Below are 20481 nucleotides of genomic sequence, written 5' to 3'. Positions count from 1 at the left end.
GACCTTGAAAGAGCATTGGATCTTTCAAAATTGAGGGATACTAATCAGCCAACCGATTCCAAAGGTCTATCCACCACCTTTCTTTAAAAAAGGAAGCCTGGTAAAAAAAATCAGTCTTAAAAAAACTGACTTGAAGATAAAAAAAATTGTCTAATATAATAAAAGGAGAAAACCGAAATGGAGTAAAATGAGAAATCGAGCATGACAGCCTTACATTGTAATAAAGAACATTGACAAACTTCATCACAGGCAGTATTACAAGAACAGAATATGGACACTCCTATAATAAAGATCTGCTCATGGAACATAAACGGGATTTGAAAAAAACTAATAAATGCCCAAATACAAACATTATCAAATTCTCATCATGTAGTACTATTGCAGGAAACCTGGGCAATGGACCCATTTATGTTAAAACAGTATAAAGGATATTTTGAACCTGCAATCACATATCCAAAATTTGCTCGTCCTTGTGGGGGCCTAGCAATATTCGTACTGATTGATTTAAAAGCAAAACATGAGCGATTACTGACGAATAATTCTAATCTTCTTGCGGTAAAGCTACGATATATATCTAGCAAAAGTAGGATACAAAAAACCCTAATTCTAATCAACATATATATACCGCCTAAACAGACCTCCAGGAAAGAAATGTATGTTGCTCTTAATAATTTACTTCTGGAGCAAATCTTGGAAGAGCCCTTGGCTGATTATATCGTAACAGGTGATTTCAATATAAACTTGTTAATACCTTTCCTATGGGATGACTTTGTTCAGTCCCAAAACCAACAATGGGAAATCCCTGAGCCAACAATGGAACCTAGAACAACTAACACACAAAATAGAATCGAGAGGAATTTTTTAATGGACATGGAAGCGCTGGGACTAAGAATATTAAACGGAAGATTCCCAACGGACAGTCCACCTGCTTGCTAATTTCATTCCTATAATGGTAATTCACGTAATGATTATACAATGACATCATTGTGTACTTTCAGCCAAGTGATTTCCTACTGCTTGAATGAAGTCCCGGATAGCGACCATAGTCAACAAATTATTGAGATAAAACCGCCCTGTCCAGAAACTCAAAAGTATTTGACGATGCATGGTCAGACTTGTACCATCAATGATAGGAAACTTATATGGAAACCAAATAATACTGATGAAATTAAGGAAAAAGCGCAAAGTCTAGTTAAAGACTGTTTCAAAGAAACAACGATGAGAACAGTAATTGAGCAATGGGAAAAATTCACACAGAAAATAGTGAGTTATAATGAAAACACATCATGTGTACAAAGAAAACAAGCGACCCAGACTGAAACAAGAGAATCTAACATATATCTCCCGTATACTGTGAGAAAAATTAGACGCACGCGCAATAGACTTAGGAAACAGTTAATCAAGTTTCCGCTTAAAGAGGAAATACGGGTACTATTAAAAAAATACTAATTACAACCTGAGGAAACTAATTTGGAACGAAAAAAATTAAGCCAGACAAGAACTGTGGACAAAAATCTTTCATGCAAGTACCCTAACAAATTCAAGGGAGTTCTGGAGATTGATTAATGGTCTAGCTAGACCAAATAAATCTGCTGTAGGATCTGCCTTATCCGAAGATGAATGGGTTATGTTTCTCATAAAACATCTAAACCCAGAAACTTCAGCAAGTATTCCATGTAACAAACAGGAAAAGAAGAAAAAAACTGACCTGGAATGCGATTGTGACATTTATATAACCAAATCTCAAGTGGCCAAGCTGATAAATAAACAGGAGGATGGGGCCCCCCGGTCCCAACGGTATTCCGTTTGCACTGTACAAGGAAGCACCAGATTTTTGGTCTGTCTACCTAACTAATGTTTTTAATGAAGTAGTTCAGAGTGGATTAATCCCGATATCGTGGAGAGGCTCACTAATAACACCTATCTTTAAGAAAGGGAATTGGCAACTGCCGGAAAACTATCGTCGAATTACCCTTCAAGATACGGATGCAAAACTGTTTGCTGGCATTCTATTATCGATTTTTAACAGATTGGGCAAAGGAGAAGCAGGTACTGCCCCCGAACCAAACAGGCTTCATTAAAGGTCTTGGAACATCTACACATATACTAATATTATCTGTATTAATTGATAAGGCAATTTTAGTAAAACAACCCTTATATTTTTGTTTCGTGGATTTTAAATTTGCTTTTGATTGTGTTGACAGGCAACGTTTGTGGGCTAAACTTAAAAAAACAAGGAATTCCTGATACATTGTTAAAAATGATTAAGCTCCTGCACTCTGATACTTGGGTCAGGGTGAGGATTGGTGACGGACGCACGCTAACTAACAAAATTCCAACATCTAGCAGTCTCAAACAAGGGTGGGTCTTGGCCCCCTTACTTTTTAATTTATTTTTAACTGAACTTCCTACGGCTTTGAATGAAATCAATGCACATCCTCCAAAGTTAGCAGATAAACAGATATCCAATTTGTTGTATGCAGATGATGTTATACTCTTAAGTTATACCAAAATTGGAATGCAACGATTAATCGACGGCATTTTTAAGTATTCAAAGGCAAATGGTATGGTAATAAATGAAGCTAAGACCAAAGTAATGGTTATTACAGAAAACATGCGACTTAAACATAAACACAAATGGTTTTTGGAAGACAATGAATTGGAGCAAGTTGTTTTCTATAAATACCTTGGTGTTATTTTTAATGATAATGGAAACTTCCTACCACAAAAACTGGATATCACAAGGAAAGCAAATACCCTTGTTGCGGCATTTAGGACTATTCAGGAAGTCATAGGTTATTTGTCTTATCGCCCTTTTTTTAAAAATAATCGCTGCAAAACTACTCCCTACTTTAACGTGTATGGTAGCGAGGCAATTAATGGGAAAGATGCGGAGATCATTAATAGTGCAGTGGCTAAAACTTACAGAATCTTATTCTCCCTGCCAAAGAATGCCTCACAAGCTCAGGTGAGGTTGGAGTTTGGGCTAAATAATCAGCTATATGCAAGAAAAGGGCAAGCACTTAAAGTATGGAATAGAATTAAAAATGATCAAGATAGCCAAATGTCTCGTTTATTGTGGCAGGAAGTAAAAAATAACATAAATTTACATGTCTGGTTCTATCTAAATACAGCGATAGAAGAATTTGGTATAACACCGATTTGGAACACCACAATCACACAGGACAGCTTCAAAAAACAATTAATAAACTCACCAACCATCTCTCCTTGATAAAGGATAATGATATGTTTGTAAAAAGAAATCATGCATGGCCAATCATAAAAGGATTTAAGCGAAAAAAGGTGCAAGAATATCTGGAAAAATCATGGTCTAAGAAAAACAAACATATCTCTAGCAACGCTAGATTTGGTTGTTTGCCAGGATTATGCCACTTATTACCATGGAAGAGAACAGAAGAAGACAAACTATGCAGGCTCTGTAAATCCGGATAAGAAAACATTATACATTTACTATGGCTTTGCCCGGACTTGGAATATGAAAGAAAATGTACCCTCCAGAGACTGTTTAATAAACGTGGAGTAAGGACATGTAGGCAAGCCCTGATAGCATGTTTAAATTCTGAAGATTTATTAATTAATTCAGCATTTGTGAAATTTGTATGTGCAGTAGGGAAAAAGTTGGAGGTTTTTACCCGATTTTACTAATGGATTGAGCTAACATGTATGATATATAATCAAGTTTTTGGATATAATTCTAAATGATCGATTGTTTTAATAATTTTTAACCTTGATGACATTTTAGCTATTTTTTGTAAGACTTTAATTAATCAAACAAATAAACTTGAAACTTGAGTGTGTATGATCAAGTATTGTGTGCACATTCTCTGTTGAAGTGGCTTTGAGAAGTAAAAACAAACAGCAACAAATAATACTGGAAAGTTCATCTAGATTCTTGCTTGGGAATACTTGCAAGGGTGTGTTTTAAAACTGAACTTAGGGACATAGGTAAGTACCTTTTGAACTTGTGATGCTCTTCAAAGTGTGGGTGCTGACATCAGTGTTTATCACTTAAGTAATTGGAATTGTGAAAAATCCAAGCTTTACACAAAGTCTAGCAAATGTATTCAGCAGTACAGTGGTATGGGTGTAGTGTGTAACTGGTGGTGCATTTTTTTTTTTAGCACACTGTTGCCAATATATTACTATGGAGTTTTGCGGTAGGTCACTGTTATTTACAAACACATTGTTTTCCATTGAAATGGCCACTAAATTTGCACAGGCATACCGTTGTATTAATTAAACTATATTGCACACAACTGATAATTTTTGGAAATCGGTCTCAGAATTACAAAACATGTCCTTCATTTTTGCATTCCAAATTTCTGATATATTCTTAAATGTGTGCAGCTCATTTACAGGTATTTACATTTTGTTGTGTGTTTACACTCCCTGTACCAAAGCAAGTTTTCACATAGTTCACTTTAAAAACTCCTCTAACTTTGCTTTACAGTCAGAGAAAGAAAGGTAAACACCCTTTCCCATGTTAAAAGAATAAGCAGCAATTTGCCAGGAGACATAGCTTGACATTTGACCTCTGTCTATGTAGCACAGCAAATGTGATAAGATAATTACAAAACGTAAAGGCAGCTCTTGTGCGACCCACAGGTTGGGAAACTCTGCTTTACACTATTGCGAAATCATAATATGTAAAAACAGAACTACACCATAAAATGTGATTTTACAATTTCAGACAAGTACCCAGACATTTTTAAACCTTCTGTATACCATCAAAGTTTAATGAAGGAGGAACACGTTTTTAAAAATTCTCTTATGCTAAATCAAGTGGGGTTCCTCTGAGTCAGGATCACCCTGCAAAGGCAGATAATTTATGAAATAAGGATTCTGGATGAGACGGATCGTGGAAGGGTATCATATGTTAAAGCTTTTCGGTGAGTGAGGAATAACAATCCCTCACTCACTTTAAACCCCAGGCAAATAATGAGGGAGGAGTGGATCTCAAAATGAGGATTACAAAGATCACAGGTGATGTGACCTGCAGGTATTGTGGCAATAGAACTTTTACAATTGGATATGGCATAAAATATACATTCCCAGAGTGAGTGGAACAAAGGTCTGTAAAGGTAGAGCCCTGTGTCAGTGGGTACCTTATTAGTTGGTAGAAAGGAGAGCTGTCATGATCTTGAATGAGATGCAGAAGGTCACAAAAGCAGGGTCTCCAGTTATGGTATCAGAAGGACCTGCAGGTTTTAGGTCTCAGGTTAGAGGGTGCATACTTTCATTGCCTGATGAAGGAACCTAGGTTTGAAGCCACAGATAGTGGGTACTAGTGATAGTGATAGAAATTTTATTGCATGTAGTTAGTTAAAATCATTTTAAAAAATCATCGAAATTTGTCAATAAAAACACAATCGGCAATATTGTTTAAAAAGCGTGAAAAGAATAGAGGAGGTTATGGCTGTTTCCCAAAGATCAGACTTCATCATAATTAGTCAGCATTGATCGATGCACAGGTTATTACTCAATTTTTTAACTTCCTTTGTCCTGTAGCTAAAAACGTGAGCAATATTGTGTTTAGTACCAGGTTTTGCTAGTCTGCTACATCATGGCTGGAATCGGGAGTTTAAAGTGCAGTCCTATGGTGCAGTATGTCTCGCATTGCAGGCGGTCATCATGTTTCATTGCTGCAGTTTTAACGAAAAGTGCTGATGTGCATGAATCCTCGACTACGCTGCTATGATCATGGACAGTGTGCAGATATAAACTAGGTGTTACAAGATCTCCCATTCCTGTGCGGAACCATGTGCATTGTGAATTTTAAAACCAGTTGATTTCTAGAAGTTCACAGTCCTCGGTCTCCTGTTTGAAAACCATGTGCAAAATACATACGCGTTGGCTCTATGTGTTTGATTTAGACAATAATGAGCTGACTTTCTGCAAAAATTTGGTTGCCCTGCAAGTGGTCTGAACCGAATTGCAGTTCAATAGTTGCATGATGGCCGGTCGGCAAGATGTAATTTGCGAAGTGCATGGAGTATATATTGCAGTCTCAGCATATTCACAGCTGAGCAAATGCACACTATGGATGAGGGACTCCTCGGCTTGGCCACAAAGTCTGCAAAGCATGGTTGGCCATGACTGTTTCCATTTTGGAATCTGGTCTTTTGTGGTGAAGGCTCCCAACCTGATCAATATTAGCTGATGCTGGATCGATGGAGTGATGTGCTGGACGAGGCATAGTTGAGGCAGAAGCATCTCATATGAGGGAAAGACCATCCAGCCGTATTTTTTCTTTGATAGGGCAGCTTTATCCATTATCCAGACCTTTTGCTTTGCTGCGTTGTTGATTATGTTTTTGAATGCATTGAAACTATGATCTGTGTTCCAAGCGTCATGCGTGTCAAGCGTTGTCAATGCTTGTTCAGGTACGGTGTACCAAGCTTTTCCTCCTTTGGGTTAGTTCTTTATTTCTGTCCAGCAGTACCCCAGCAAGGAGTCCTCTGGTGCTGCTTTTAATTTCCAGTATATCTTTATTTCTGCCGCTTGTATAATCGGAGGTTGGTTTAATAACCCGAATTCCAAGCGGACTTGGGCTTGAGATGTATACTGCGGAATCCGGAAGACTTGTTTCAATAGGGCTGATTGCAATAGGTTTAAGAAGTTGGCATCTTGTCCTTTGTATAGTTCGGAGCTGTATGTGAGAGTTGGGATGATCTTGGCAGCAATGACTTTGTAGTAGATGAGCATTAGATGGACACTTTAATTTCAATTTTAACATGTTCAGGGCAAATCGTAATTTATTTGCTTGAGCTTTTCTGGTGTTTAAGTGGTCTTTGAGTGTGAACCTTGTGCCGACCACTACTCCCAGGTATTTATAGGAGGCACTCTGCTCAATTCTATTTCCTGCATCATGCCAGTGGTAATTTCCCGTTTTTGCTGATAAACACATGACCTTAGTTTTCTTGTAGTTGAGACAACCCAAGCTCCTTGGTGTATTTCACCAACTTTGTAATCAAGCGCTGGAGTTCCACTGGCGTCTGACTGCATAAGACAATGTCATCTGCGTACTGCAAACTTCTTATTTTGCGGTTTGCGATTTTCGGGGGGTCACTTTGCACTTCTGATAGTCTCCTATCTAAGTCTGCGGTAAAGATATTAAAGAGATTAGGTGCCAGCACGCATCCCTGCTTTAAGCAGGTGCACGTAGGAATCCTTGCTGCGGTACTTTCTCCATTGCCCAGTTTCATCTGGGCCCAAGTGGATGTATACAGATTAACGATAGCCTGTAGTAGTGATAAAGGAACACCCCATTTTGCCATTTTTTTCCACAGAAGTTCTCTGGGTACCATGTCAAACGCTGCTTTTAGATCAACGAAGCAGGTGTACAATTTGGTGGATTTTCGTTTGACATTTTCTACAAGGAGATTCAAAGCCAAAAGATTGACAACGTATTTGTACCGGTTCTAAAGCCTGTCTGTGTGACTGGAATGATCTTATTGGAGGAGACCCATTCTTCCAGGGCTATCAGGAGGTTTGATGCATATATTTTTGCTTCTAAGTCGATTAGGGCGATTAGCCTAAAGTTCCCAGGGTCTGACCTGGTGCCTGCTTTGAATATCGGGATCAGAACGCTACATCTCCAGGATGCTGGTATGCTATTTGTTTGGAAAGCATGGTTGAATAGTGGAGTGAAAAATTAGGTTTAAAATATGGGCACCCACATGAATGGGCAATGGATCCTCCAAAGTAAGGGTTTAAAGGTTAAAACTCATTTCTGGTTCCATTACTTGGTTCAGAGTCTCTCTAGGCATTTGTTTTATGTTAATCTGAGCGGAACCTCGTCCTCTAATCTCATCAGGAAATTCAAAAGTATTTAAAAGGGTTCTCAAAATGTATTGGTAGGAAACAGTTTTTTAGTGAAAGAAAAAAACTGTAAAATGAACATATTTAAAAAAAAAATGTTTAAAATTGATTTGTACGTTGCTACATTCAATATGTTGGATTACATTTCTATTGGGTTTTATAAGTAGTTTAAGTGTCAACATTTTTCTAGCGAGCATAATAGATTACCACCAGTAACACTGTTTAACAACATCTGAACCAAATTCTTCAGTCTAATATGTATACCCTTACTTTTCTGCTGTGGGAGATTTCCATGCTTGTCCAGTTTCAGTTATTTACTTCAGTTTGTTTACTGAAGTCTTTTCCATATGTGGCACCCTCGAACTTCCTCACTTAGTGGTCTTTCCCGTTACATTTCACTGCAAGGCTATTTTGACCTGAGGGAAGCTGGAGGGCATAGGGGACACGTATTTATTTTTATTTTCCACATTGTCGTTACTGATTTTGATCTCGGATGTTCTTCTGTTCTCAAGTTTAAAACTATAATGATTTATCCCAGTCATTGAGCAATGCTTCCCCCACCCTGTTACTTCTGTTGTGTTGCAATCAAAGTTGTTTCTACTGTCCACCATTCCTTTACATCCTCAGCCATGATCCAATGTTGAGTGCTCTATTTGCTTTCCATTTCGTGGCTATATTTCGCTTACCCAGTTCCAAGTACAGGTGTACACGTTTGCAAGTGGCTTACGCTTTCTTCGGTCTATGCATTTGGCCAAAAAGGCATACTGAACGGGTGACATCCAAGTGTTTGCTTGTTAAAATTTATATAATAGGGACTACCATGTCAATCCTGTATTGTGGTCTGTATACAGTCCCACACTGTATGAAAGAAGTCAGCATTTGCTTCAGTATATCTAGGAGATTGGTGAGAGGCACTGGTATACATTTTGGCTATCTTTGCTGGGTACATGTAATTTTCATTTAGGTAGTTGAACTGAGTGAATTCAAACTATGTGTTTCTATCTACTGTCAAAACCTCAGGTATTCACTTAGTAAAAATGTAAAAAGTTAATTCAAAGGAACTAGATAGGTCAGATGAGAGGAAGGACCCCAGGTTTTGACAGCTTGTCAGATTGGGAGAGGTTGGAAGGCCAACCAGAGGGTTCGTCAGTCTGCATTCCAACCTCTCTGAATCTCAATCAGTCTGCTAGCGGCACCATCTCTGTGGTGCTACCAAATTGGAGAGGGATTCCCAGTCTGCTCGTGCTGTGTACTGACCCGCAACAGGCAAGGGAGATGGTGGCTGACAGGATTAGAGCAGCACCTGCATTCCCCTACCTCTTTTAGGTCTCTGGAAACCATGAGAGCCAGTGGGAGCACCGTCCACTTCACTTTCTGTTCAGCACCCATCCTTTAACTACTCTTGCGTAAGAGAAGTGATAGCTACCAGTGGAAGCCAAACACAAACTGTTATGCTCTTTTTAGCAAACATGTTAAAGTTTGGAGAAGATTTTTAGGTCATGCCTCATGCAGCATATGCACTGTTGCTTGCATGACATTTTGTTTGTATACAAAGCGCTTAGAGCCTGCCCATTAAAACAGTGATTGTCAAACGCGAGGCCTCGGACAAAAGAGAAAACTGCAATTTTCATAGTAGTGGGAGGACAAGAGTATATAAAATGGCCACTGACAGCCATAAGAAGCATGAGAGATGGCGTTTACAATGTGCTTTTTGTACAACACTGCAAGTGGAGGGGAGTTATCTCTCCAGAGCAAGGGCTTAGACAACCAAAACAATATATTATAACACCCCCTCAAGGCCTTAATCCCTTCTGCAAGCAAAGTAGGGGTTATGTTCTCATATCCATTTTCTGTTACAACAAGGCCCAGTCGTGCATTGTGGACTCAAGATATATATTGCATTTTTATATAGCGTGAATACTGAAAAAGGATATTTGAGCACTTTACATGAGCACTGGCTCTAGGCACTTCGGTAGTGGAGTTTGTGAAAGGTGGCAGCTTCATTGTGCAGAGCAATAAAGTCAGCCCAAGTTCCTCAAACTGTCCGCGCAAAGACCCCAAAATTGTGCCTCTATCCATTTGTCCAAAGCTCCTCAAAGAATCTGTGTAACCCACCATCTTTGCACTCTACGCTTCTCAGTGTCTGTGTACCGCACCGCAAAGTTGTCCTGTCATAGTTGCTTGCCCTATCCCGCTCTACCTTAAGCATTGTTGCTTGACGTGTTCCACACACCCGTCGTAGTTGTTTGCTCCGTTCCTCCCACTCCATCATTGTTGCCCCCTTGCCATTGCTTGCTAATCACCCTTAACCCCTCCTGCGTTGTTGCACGGGCCGTTCTCCCCTCCCACCCCTCTTCACGGCACTCCTTCCCCCGTCCACTTGCATCTCTCCCTCCTACTATTACTTGTCCCATGCTGTCTGCTCCCTGTCATTGCGTGCTTCGTGCTCCTGTCCACCTCCCTGGACCACCTCCTCTTATTGTTGCTTGCCCCTTCCCACCAGAAAAAAGCCCTATGACAGGCCAGCGCTGGCTGTGTCATAGCGCTTTTTACCCTAAGCATTGACAAAACCAATAGATCTCTCCTATGTGAGATCTATTGGCTTTGTCAATGTTTTTTTGCCATTTTTTTGTAGCAGCACAGCTGTTATGCAGCATAGTTGAAAGTAAAGAATAAAATAGCACTGTGACTCAGCCAGCATTGAAGACGTCATAACGCCTTTTTCTTTCAGCTATGTTGCACAGCAGCTGCACTGACGTAGGGGAGGCCTATTGAGCTTGGCAATGCTTGTTTATTTTACCCGTACCCAATATTTGATTCACAGGTTTTCAAGGAAGTGATTTACAGTAAATATATTTTCTGTCTATTGCTTTTCAAAGGCTATGTATTACTGTAGTGTTTTCAAGCCAAAATATTCAGTTTGAATTCAAAAGGTGCAATACTCAGCTCTGCTGTTGATTTCAAACTCTAGCTGCCACACTTGCTATTTTGGTACATGTATAAAAAAACACCTGGGGGTTTTATACCTTAAAACAATGGGCTTCTGTAGTATTTTAAATGTTCACCTTTTATGTAATGTCTGTCACCCAGAAGATATGAATTTTACATTTTCAGAACATTTAGCTGCCTATACAGAAATGTTTTACTGCCCTTGACCATTTCCATTATTATTCTTAATTGTTGATTTCTATGTAAAGGTTGCTCCAGTTTGCTTTGCTAACTTATTGTGCTTTTATGTTTCAGCCTGCTTTTCGGAAAAATGTTGGTCTTTTGGAGAAAAAGAAGGATTACAAACTTCGTGCAGAGTAAGTAAAAAATGTGTCATCAAACTGCTTATGTAGAAATGTAGATAGATCTAAGTTATTCTATTCGACCCCTCCTCTCATATTGCCAAATACAATTCTGTTCTAAAAAAGAGCAGATTATATCTGCTCGCTGGGTTTCAGTGATTCTTGTTAAAAAGAAGCCATTTGCCTCAGTAAGTAACTGATTTATTTAAATTGCCCTGTATGCATTACATATTGCCAGACATGTTCAAAATGGCAGGATCATCCCTACATTTTGAGGCATAAACTGGTTCGTTGTAAGTGTCTTGCTTTCAAGCACTGACAATTGTGCCTAGGAGGAGTGGGGACATTGATAGGAGTTTTTAGGGGGCTCGTCTGGAATCCCCTGCTATGATTGGCTGCCTATCACCATTGCTCAGACTGTCCCATACATGTGTCTTGCTTGTATCTGTCCTGGTTACATATGCAGATGATAATGCCTAAGTGGATTAGGGACAGCAATAGCAGTTTGCAGAGGATTTGCTAGTTTCCACGCCTATGACTGGCTGCCTGTCGCTGTATCTCAAGTCATACACTATATAAATCCTGTGCTGTTATTTAGCCCATGGGCGTCCAAAGCGTAATAACAGCAAGCAGAGAGTTGGACACTGTGCCAGTTTCTGGGGTAGTACTGAAACCATGTGAGTAAATATCTTCAGAATTTCTAAAATCAAAGTAGTTGTTTCAGATATTATACAGGGACATGCAACAACTTTGTGTTTCATTGGAATAGGAAAGGTTAGTTTCTTAAATGTGAAACAGAAAACAAAACTCCAAACCAATATGTACAGTTTTTGTGACATTGAGCCTGACTGGAGATCCCTCTTTATGGAAAGTCTATCTAGACCCTTTGCTGCATCGATGAAAATCTTTCTAACAATACAATTTAAAGGAAATTTGCACCGCTTTACAGGTCTGAGTCTCTGAACTCTAAATCTCTACTCAGTTACCAAGGTTTTGAGTTTTGATAAAAGAATTTCAAAGTATCTCTGAACCAAGTACAATACGGGCCCAGCAATAATTGTAGGTATCAGATACTGATACTAGAACAGCATACTTTCAACTATGTACCTGTCGTGTAGTTGTCCCTACTTTTGATTCAGTGACAATGAGTCCAAGTATGCCTTACTCTATCGAGACCTAGTCCACATTTTGTCTTGCATGACCAACTCAGAGGAAGTTCCTGATATGATTATGGATGCTCATTCTTAATGGTTTGATAAACTGAAAATGAGCTTCTTTACTGAACCTCTCCAGCTTGAGAATCACCCCTCCTCCCCCCAATAAGGCAGTTGCCACATGGTACGACAGGGCTGGTAGGTCAGCCAAGAGCGATCTCCTTAGTTCCCTTAAAAGAGGGTTCTCGCAGGATATAAAGTCAGCTAGAGCAGACTACAGACTAGTCCGGAAATGTGCAAAATCTACATGGGACACAGCAATTTGAAACAACATTTTGTCTGCAATGCGCTCTCGGGACCAGGTAGCTTTCTGGCTCATAATAGCACATGTCACATGTGCCAAAAGAAATAGGATGAAGCCAGAAGTACATGTTATTCCACAAGACTGGGTGAGTCTTTTTAAATCTTTATATAGTAGATCCCCCTTAATCCTTGCGTACCTTGATTCCGCTGATTTTATAGGGTCCCCTACATCCTGTAAGACTCCTTTTAAATTAGATACTGTTAAAGATGGATGGGCTTACAGTGACTGAAGTGATCACGGCCATTAACTCTCAGAAGGCACGAAACTCACCCGAGCTAGATCAAATTCCGGTGTACCTCTTCAAGGCTGAACCGGTCATTTGGGCACCCTACTTTACAGCAGGAGGCAAGAGTCCGACCTCTAGGAAAGGGTCAGAGCTTATTCCTGTACACAAGAAATGCCCTAAGTCTGATCTAGCCAACTACCGCCCTATCAGCCTTATTGATTCTTTCCAAGAAATCATTTGTAAGCTTCTATTAGACCAGCTCCTTACTTGGTTCGAAGGAATTTAAATTTTAACACAGTTTCAGGCTGGATTTTGCCCTAAAATTAGTACAGTCGACCAGGTTTTTATGTTTCAGTTAATAAGGTGAAAAGAAGTAGACATCGACCTCAAGGCGGCATTCAACATGGTCCCTATGGATAAGCTACGGCGTACACTATGAGACCCAGGGCTTCCCCGCTCTTGCCTCGATTTATTTGCTAGGCTTCACAGTGACAGTTTTGCACAAGTTAGATGGGGTGCAAACGTGGATAAACACCGATCCCTTGTAGGTTGCAAGAGGAGTCGGGCAAGGATGCGTCCTTGCTCCCACGTTGTTCCTGCTGTTTCTAAATGGCTGCATCAATTACCTCTTGGATTGTGATAACGACTCTCCAGTTCTAGAGGGAACCAAAATACATACTCTATTATTTGTGGATGATACTTTATTAGTTTCAAAAAACCCCAAGGGCCTAAAGACCCTCTTGAGCAAGTTTAACATATTCTGCCTAGATCAAGGACTGGCAATTAACGCAAGTAAGACAAAATGTATTCCCATCCACCCCTGTAGAGGCTTCAGAGGATCAATAATGTTGAAAGGGGAGGAGTTGGAGAAGGTGTCAGATTTTCATTACCTTGGCATTCGCTTCTCTAGTGCAAATACCTGGGGCGCCCAGGTTACCAAAAGCACTCTCATACTAAAGCGCAGGGCGGTAGCCATATTAAAATTCACAAATAAGACCTTGTTCTATCCAATCTCCGCCTTTCGTGAGGTTTGGAGAGCCAAAGCTGTAGTTACCTCAACATAATGGAACAGAACTTTGTGGTTATGGTAATCTAAAAGCCCTTGAGGTGGCCGAGAATACATTTTTAAGAGTAGCCCTTAACTGCCCTAAAGCACGCCATTGATTTTTAAACATGACCTAGGTTTCCAGTCCATTGTTCCCCTAGTGCACCTGAAACCTATTCCGTTCTGGCTACGGATTTGGTCTACTAGATAAATCACAGAGAGGTGTTTTGCTACCCTGGTTGGAGTACATAAAACAGTTTTAATACGCTAGGAATCTACACAGGAATTGACTGTCCCTTGAAATTCCATCTTCTGCGAATAAGAGATTGAAGGTCTTCTATGGGGAGCTTGAGCAGGTTAAATTTGCCAAACAGGTAGGCTTAGGCCAAGTGACATTTTTTTTTCTTTTTTCCCCATAGGATTCAAACCTACCTCTTACTTTGAAAGCTGTATGAAATGATATTTATCCTCCAGTCACAAGAGCTCTTTATATAAGGTTCAGGTTAGGTACATTACCGCTTGCTACCTTTACCGCTAAATGCAATAGTCAACAAGGTGGCAGTAAAATATGTCCTGTCTGCAGAAGTGCTGACAAAACAGATAACCATCTCCTCTTTTTTGCCCAAGTTAGTATAAGCAGCGTAGACGCAGCATTGCTCCTCTTTGCTGCCTTTTAGGTGTTGCCCTATACAGGGTAGCAATAAGATTTTAAAGAGCAGGCATGTCTCCGGTCATCGTCTTCTCCATTGCTAAATTTCTGGAGAGCATATGGCATATTCGGGAAAAAATTGGCTCTCTTACCCTTTCTTACTCCTCTGTCTAATGCAACCCCCTCTCCCTACGCATCACAGGTTTATTGATAATAGAACTTGTGTTTTTAATCATATTGTTAGCTGGAGCACTTGCACGTTATTCAGCTGGAATGTATTGTGAGACAGGGAAGAGTACGTAACCCCAGCTTTATCCCTGTTTCTAGACTATCGTTGGTCCACAATGGATACATTCCTCTGTTTTAGGTATCAAATGTATTTAATATGCACACGCCTAGCAATAGATTTCATTGGGGTTTCTACTTTTTAAAGTTTATTATTCTGTCTTGAAGCTTTTAAAAACACCCTTAATACAGAGTGACATGTATAAACTGTACTCTTAGTCATGACGGACCATGATAGGTTTTTGTTTATGGTCGTGTTTGTTCTTTGTCCACAGGCCAAGAGTGGTTACTTCTATGAATATTTTATGCTTGGTATCTGTATACATGTTTCAGCTTTCATTGTACTGTGTCCCCTTTAATAATTATTTCAACTTTACTACTTTTATGGCCATTGGCCTAAATAATGTACATAAAGAACGAAAGATGTAACGTATCCAACTAATAATACCCAACTGTCAGAAGTTGAATTTCTCTGTGATGTTATAAATTGTGATTTGCTTTATAGCACGAATCCTGGATTAAAGTGTGATGTTCCTCCGTATCATGCAAGTGCTAAATTTTGTATATTTTCAAAAGATGTCTGGCCCCAAATATTAATTATAGAGACAGAGATGATAATGGGGAAAAAGCCGTCGGAGACATAGGAAATACTACTTGCAGGTTCGAACGAGTAAAATGCCCTTTCCTTGTCGTACAGTACAATTAATGTGGCACTTTAAAGATTATAAGTGAAGGAAGTGATAAGCAATGAAATTGCCATAGCTGCTTAATATCATATTCATCAAAGAATTAATGGAACCTTTGCTCTCTATGACTCCAGTGTGGATAATGTTCATGATGCAACCCAAAAACGTAATTTGATTAATCCTGCTAGGGTAATTATGCTTGTTTCAACTGGCAGACTGCAGTTTGACTTGAACACCCAGTGGAATTTGGCCATATAAGTAACAAAATGAGAAAAGTGCCAAATAAGGAAACAACATGCCATTGGGTTCTGTGGGTGTGAGTTGTACACATTGTATAACGATCGACCTAAGATAGTGTATTTTTTATTTTAGTAACGCATCAATTAAACCACAGAATAAGCCTACATCTCTGAGTAGGGGTAAGAGAGGTGGCGACAGTTACATTACAATAGATGCTAAATCATGTTTTACTATTTTGCACAACAGATGAGAGAGGAAAAATAGTACTGCTTTATAGAATTTGACCTGTTGGGAGTCCTGGATCCAGTTACTGACCTGGTATTTATAATTATTAGGATTTGTTAGAAACATCAATGGGGGAGATGCAATGAATAACCCTAACCGGATTCCAACTCCAAATCTGAGAATAGTTACATAATAGGAAGTGAAAGATGGTGTCCAGGTGCGGGAAATTGGCAGTGTGAGTATGATTTTGTGGCCGGAAATGCCCACTTTCAAACACTGGGCAACTTGGATGTGCCATTGTTTAGGCTTACAGACTATCATTAACCTCTTCCATGCTCATGACTTCTCCCGGCCGTCATGTGTCACGATGGGCGTGTGCGGACGACGGCCGGGAGACGTCATGACCACGCCCGAGATTGGAATGTCCAGCACCGCGGCAGCGCTGCGGCGGAATTTGCGCCGCAGCGAAGAGGTTAAATTTGAGTTGCAAGAATCCAGCTATGCAGTGTTTTTCTTTGAATGTACGCAGCTTCTGTCAGATGATACTCAAAAGGGTTTCCTCCTTCCTACCTCGAACCTCTCAACGTTTGCATTTTATATTATTTCGCACCTAAAGTTAGGAAATTGCTCTCTTTGTGTGGTTGCCTTACACTGCTTTCAACTTAAATTGTTAGACTTGGACACTACCCTATATGTTAATAGTGTAATTGTTTTGGCAAAACTTGATTTTTATTCTTTCAGGAGATTTGCAGTTTGCATTTTACTTTCTGGGAATGTTTTATGTGCTCATCTTGCTCATGCACTGTATCAAACAACACTTTGGCCATAGTTGGGATTCAACCTTCTTAGAGAGATGCCCAAAACATACCCATTTACTAGCAGGGTATTATATAACTAGCAGTGTCCAAATAAACTTGAGGCCTATTTTCCTGATAGATGCCACCACCACAACCTTTCGGAAGTGATCATCAATTGTATATCAGTGTGGCTATGTTCTGACATCCTTACACCCCTAGCCAAAGGAGGGTGTGGAGATGGGTGGGAACTGTTTATCAATATCTACTTGGATGTTTGTGATGTAAAGATGACGAATAAGAAACTGTAATTGTCAGTGGCCCTTTAGTCCACTTTTGTCTCTGTTGATAAATAGTTCTTGTGACAGGCACTTTTTTACCCTGACAGTGACTCTTATAGTGAGGTTCAATACTGGTGCCTATGATAAATTAAAGTCTCGGCGAGGTGATGAAACTACTCAACAATTTTCAAGTGGTGTTTGAGTGCAGCAATGCTCGCCTCTTGCCCCCACGTTATTAACCTTTTTTTCTTAATCGTATGCATTAAACATCCCAGAATGAGGTGAATCCTCCTAGAATGGCCAGCATGAACATCACACATTTCTTTTTGCAGACGGTGCCACCACGTTGGCTTAAACTCGTGGGCATTTTTCTTAGATTTTTCTGGATGTTTAATATGCCTATAAAATCTGGCTGTACATACACAAAACGAAATGTGCGACCCAAAGCGCTTCTCCTTTCCCAACAGTAAGTTTTAGACTGATAGTGATGTCCTGGAGGTGGCTACTGCCTTGGACTAAATGGGTCCCGATCAGTGGCAAAATTTGAAGGAAGAGTTAAGGGGAGGTTAAGGGTATGGCAACGATAACCAATAATCTAAGCTTGTCTCTAGTTTTATCACTGCTTTGTAACAGAAGCAGCGACAACAGTCTTGGACATTTGCCATTTAAAGTCTACTGCTGCTGCTAGATATGGAATAGAGCTATGCGACTTTAGGCTGTGCCTCCATGCTGGTGCTGGAAAATGACTTTTTCAGGAAAATTAGGTTTATGCCTAGGCACACCTCTATTAACTTTGAGACTGGAGTAAACGATTTTAATCTTATAGTCTGCTTGAAACCACTCGTTTTTAAGTGCACTTGTGACTTAACACACATGGTTGCATGGGTCATGCACATGCCCTGAAGGTGCTTGTTCTTAAACCTTCCTTCAGGCTCCTTTGCTTTCAGCATCTTGACCGCAGACTTGAATGTATGGATCTGCGATATATATGAGACATGCAGAGGTGCGTCATTTTATAAAGTTCCATGGATATATGGCACAAGTGGGACAATATCTTTTTCAGGAAGCACAGACAGAGAACGGAGAGGACAGAGAGCCGGCAGATACCCAGGATTGAACTGTTGTTTGAGTTATGATTATGTAATCAGAGTCTGTGAGATTTGAAATATGATTCATGGTCTATTTCTTGCTGACAACACTGACCACCAGTGTAGCCTCTAAGTCAGTGTTACCGCTAAGCCTTGTAAATATAAGCGGGAAAATCACCATAATAATAGCATCAATGTTGTAGGATGATGGTTGTAGGGTTTTTGTATTCTTTAATGGATTAAAAACAATAAACACAAATATTAAGTATCTTCTTGTCCAGTGATGAAACCCTGCATAAATCAACGTTCCCTGTGTAAAATTCCACTTACACCATTTGATGCCATGCAGTGAGTTGATATATTTTGCAAACGTTCTCATACTTGAGCTCTGACATATCCTCTTTGAATATGCCAGGGTTGTTGTTATTTCAGGGTTTGGATTCTAGAATGACCCTTAAAATGCCACATTTCTGATAATACCAAACACTAAACATACCAGTGAGTGTTTCCGTATTCTCTGGCTCTGTCTGAATGGACTAAGTCTAAATGGCTCTTTCCGAAAACGGAATGGCCTCTGTTAGGGCAGCTTTTTGGTTACAGTAGGACTTGAATTTGATGAACTTTTGCTATGTCTGAGTTCTTATTATACTATTGTTCTAACTGTACAATTGCTCTATTTCATAATTTAGTGTCTGAGGAAGCGTCTTGCGAAATGTTTGAGCAAAATACGTTTAAACATACACTGGTTATATTTGCAGTCCAGTGACTTTCTCCGCTTGAGCCCACTGTGTAATTCTTGGGCAAATCACTTCATCTTACTGTGCCTCCGTTCCCTTGTTTGTCATAACCGTGTGACAAATCTTAGGTGAGTGACTGGTTTACATTTTACAACTAGATGAACTCTGCAAGGTATTATCAGTGTCAAAAAGCTATGGGCCCTATTCTCAATTATATTTTAGTACATAAACGTATTTTACACATGCAAAAGTTGGTTTTGCACTCTACAAAGGATATACTTTTGAAGATTTTTGTATGAGCAAATTTCTCACAGCAGCAGAGATAAAATGTTAATTCCACGATTGCAATGCCCTGGCAGTTTGTGCACACCCAAACTTACATGTTAAAGGCATTCCAAAGCTACTCTCCAACCTACATAGAAAAGGTTAGAATTTTAATCCTGACGGGGGCAGGAGTAAAATATTTCCAGGGTGCCAAGAGACCACCTCCTCCAAAAATGAAGGTTGGTGTAGGGAAAGGAGTTTCTCCATAGGGAAAATATTTTCCCACTGGAGAAAAAGTTTTAACAAGTGAATTTGCACTTGCTTTCATATTTTCATATGAACAAATGCACATGCATATATTTGCTCATGCCAATGTGAAATTCACAAACGTTTGCTAGTTTGATTCCTAGGCCTACTTCTATATTCTTGTGAATTCCTGAAAATCCTAAATCTACCCACACGCAAGGTCATAAATTATTTTTGATTCCCATAATGTTAACTTTAATGAATTTAAAATAATTCTCCATTAGTCATTATTGTAAAAATTCTGACATGCCTCAAACATGTTTTCACATTTGATGCCGCAGAGAAATTATTTTTAAAGTTGTTCTTTAAAGTTACTGAACAATTCAACAAAATGGGCTTTGACTTTTGTTTTTTTTAAATTGACAATATTATTTGTGCACCTTTTATATTGCAATAAGTCCCCAATCTTGTGATAGCGCCTCGGTACTTGCACCTTTAATATTTTCGAAAAATCATCAAAGCTATTTATCCATTGGTCATATGAACCTTCTATTAGTTGACTTGAAGCATTGTAAGGGAGCAAACATCAGTAATACATTTCAGACTTGTGGAGGAGCTCCACAATAAGGATGAGGAATCAATATTTAAGATTAAATGGGTTTATGTTAGAATATTGATCAATCCTATATATAAACAGAATAAGAGTACATTCTTGAGATAAAAGTATATAGTTTGCAGGTTGAAATATCTCCATAGGAGAGGCGTAATAATATGAGATACAGAATGGTAACAGCCACAACAATTATAAAGCAAATTGTTGCAAACAGGTGTTCCATAAAAACCTCTCCTTTCTAACCTAAACCTATATGGAGGACAGATTTACTAATGGTGGATTTCTAGCCAGGGAGCATAGACGGTATCGGCATGAAATTGAACTTCGATCAAAAGGCAGAGGAAATAGAAAAAGTGTTCTTCATAAAGCTTCACACTTCATAGAAAGTCCAGCAAGAGAGAGATCTGTACCCTCTTGCAGTCAGGGAAAGTCTGCTGAACTAACTATGGAAA

General features: G+C 39.4%; 1 protein-coding gene across 1 annotated transcript in view; it reads left to right on the top strand.

Annotated features, from left to right (window-relative positions):
• The window catches only part of UTP11 (UTP11 small subunit processome component), a 154065-nt gene that overhangs the window by 8823 nt on the left and 124761 nt on the right, over positions 1-20481 (top strand). The window contains exon 2 of the mRNA XM_085646822.1: positions 11086-11147. Within this exon, the coding sequence (XP_085502948.1) occupies positions 11086-11147 (62 nt within the window). The remainder of the gene's footprint in view (positions 1-11085; positions 11148-20481) is intronic.

Source organism: Triturus cristatus, chromosome 3_2 (assembly GCF_964204655.1).
Source record: "Triturus cristatus chromosome 3_2, aTriCri1.1, whole genome shotgun sequence".
Taxonomy (NCBI): domain Eukaryota; kingdom Metazoa; phylum Chordata; class Amphibia; order Caudata; family Salamandridae; genus Triturus; species Triturus cristatus.
This window is presented reverse-complemented; position numbering and strand designations above follow the sequence as displayed.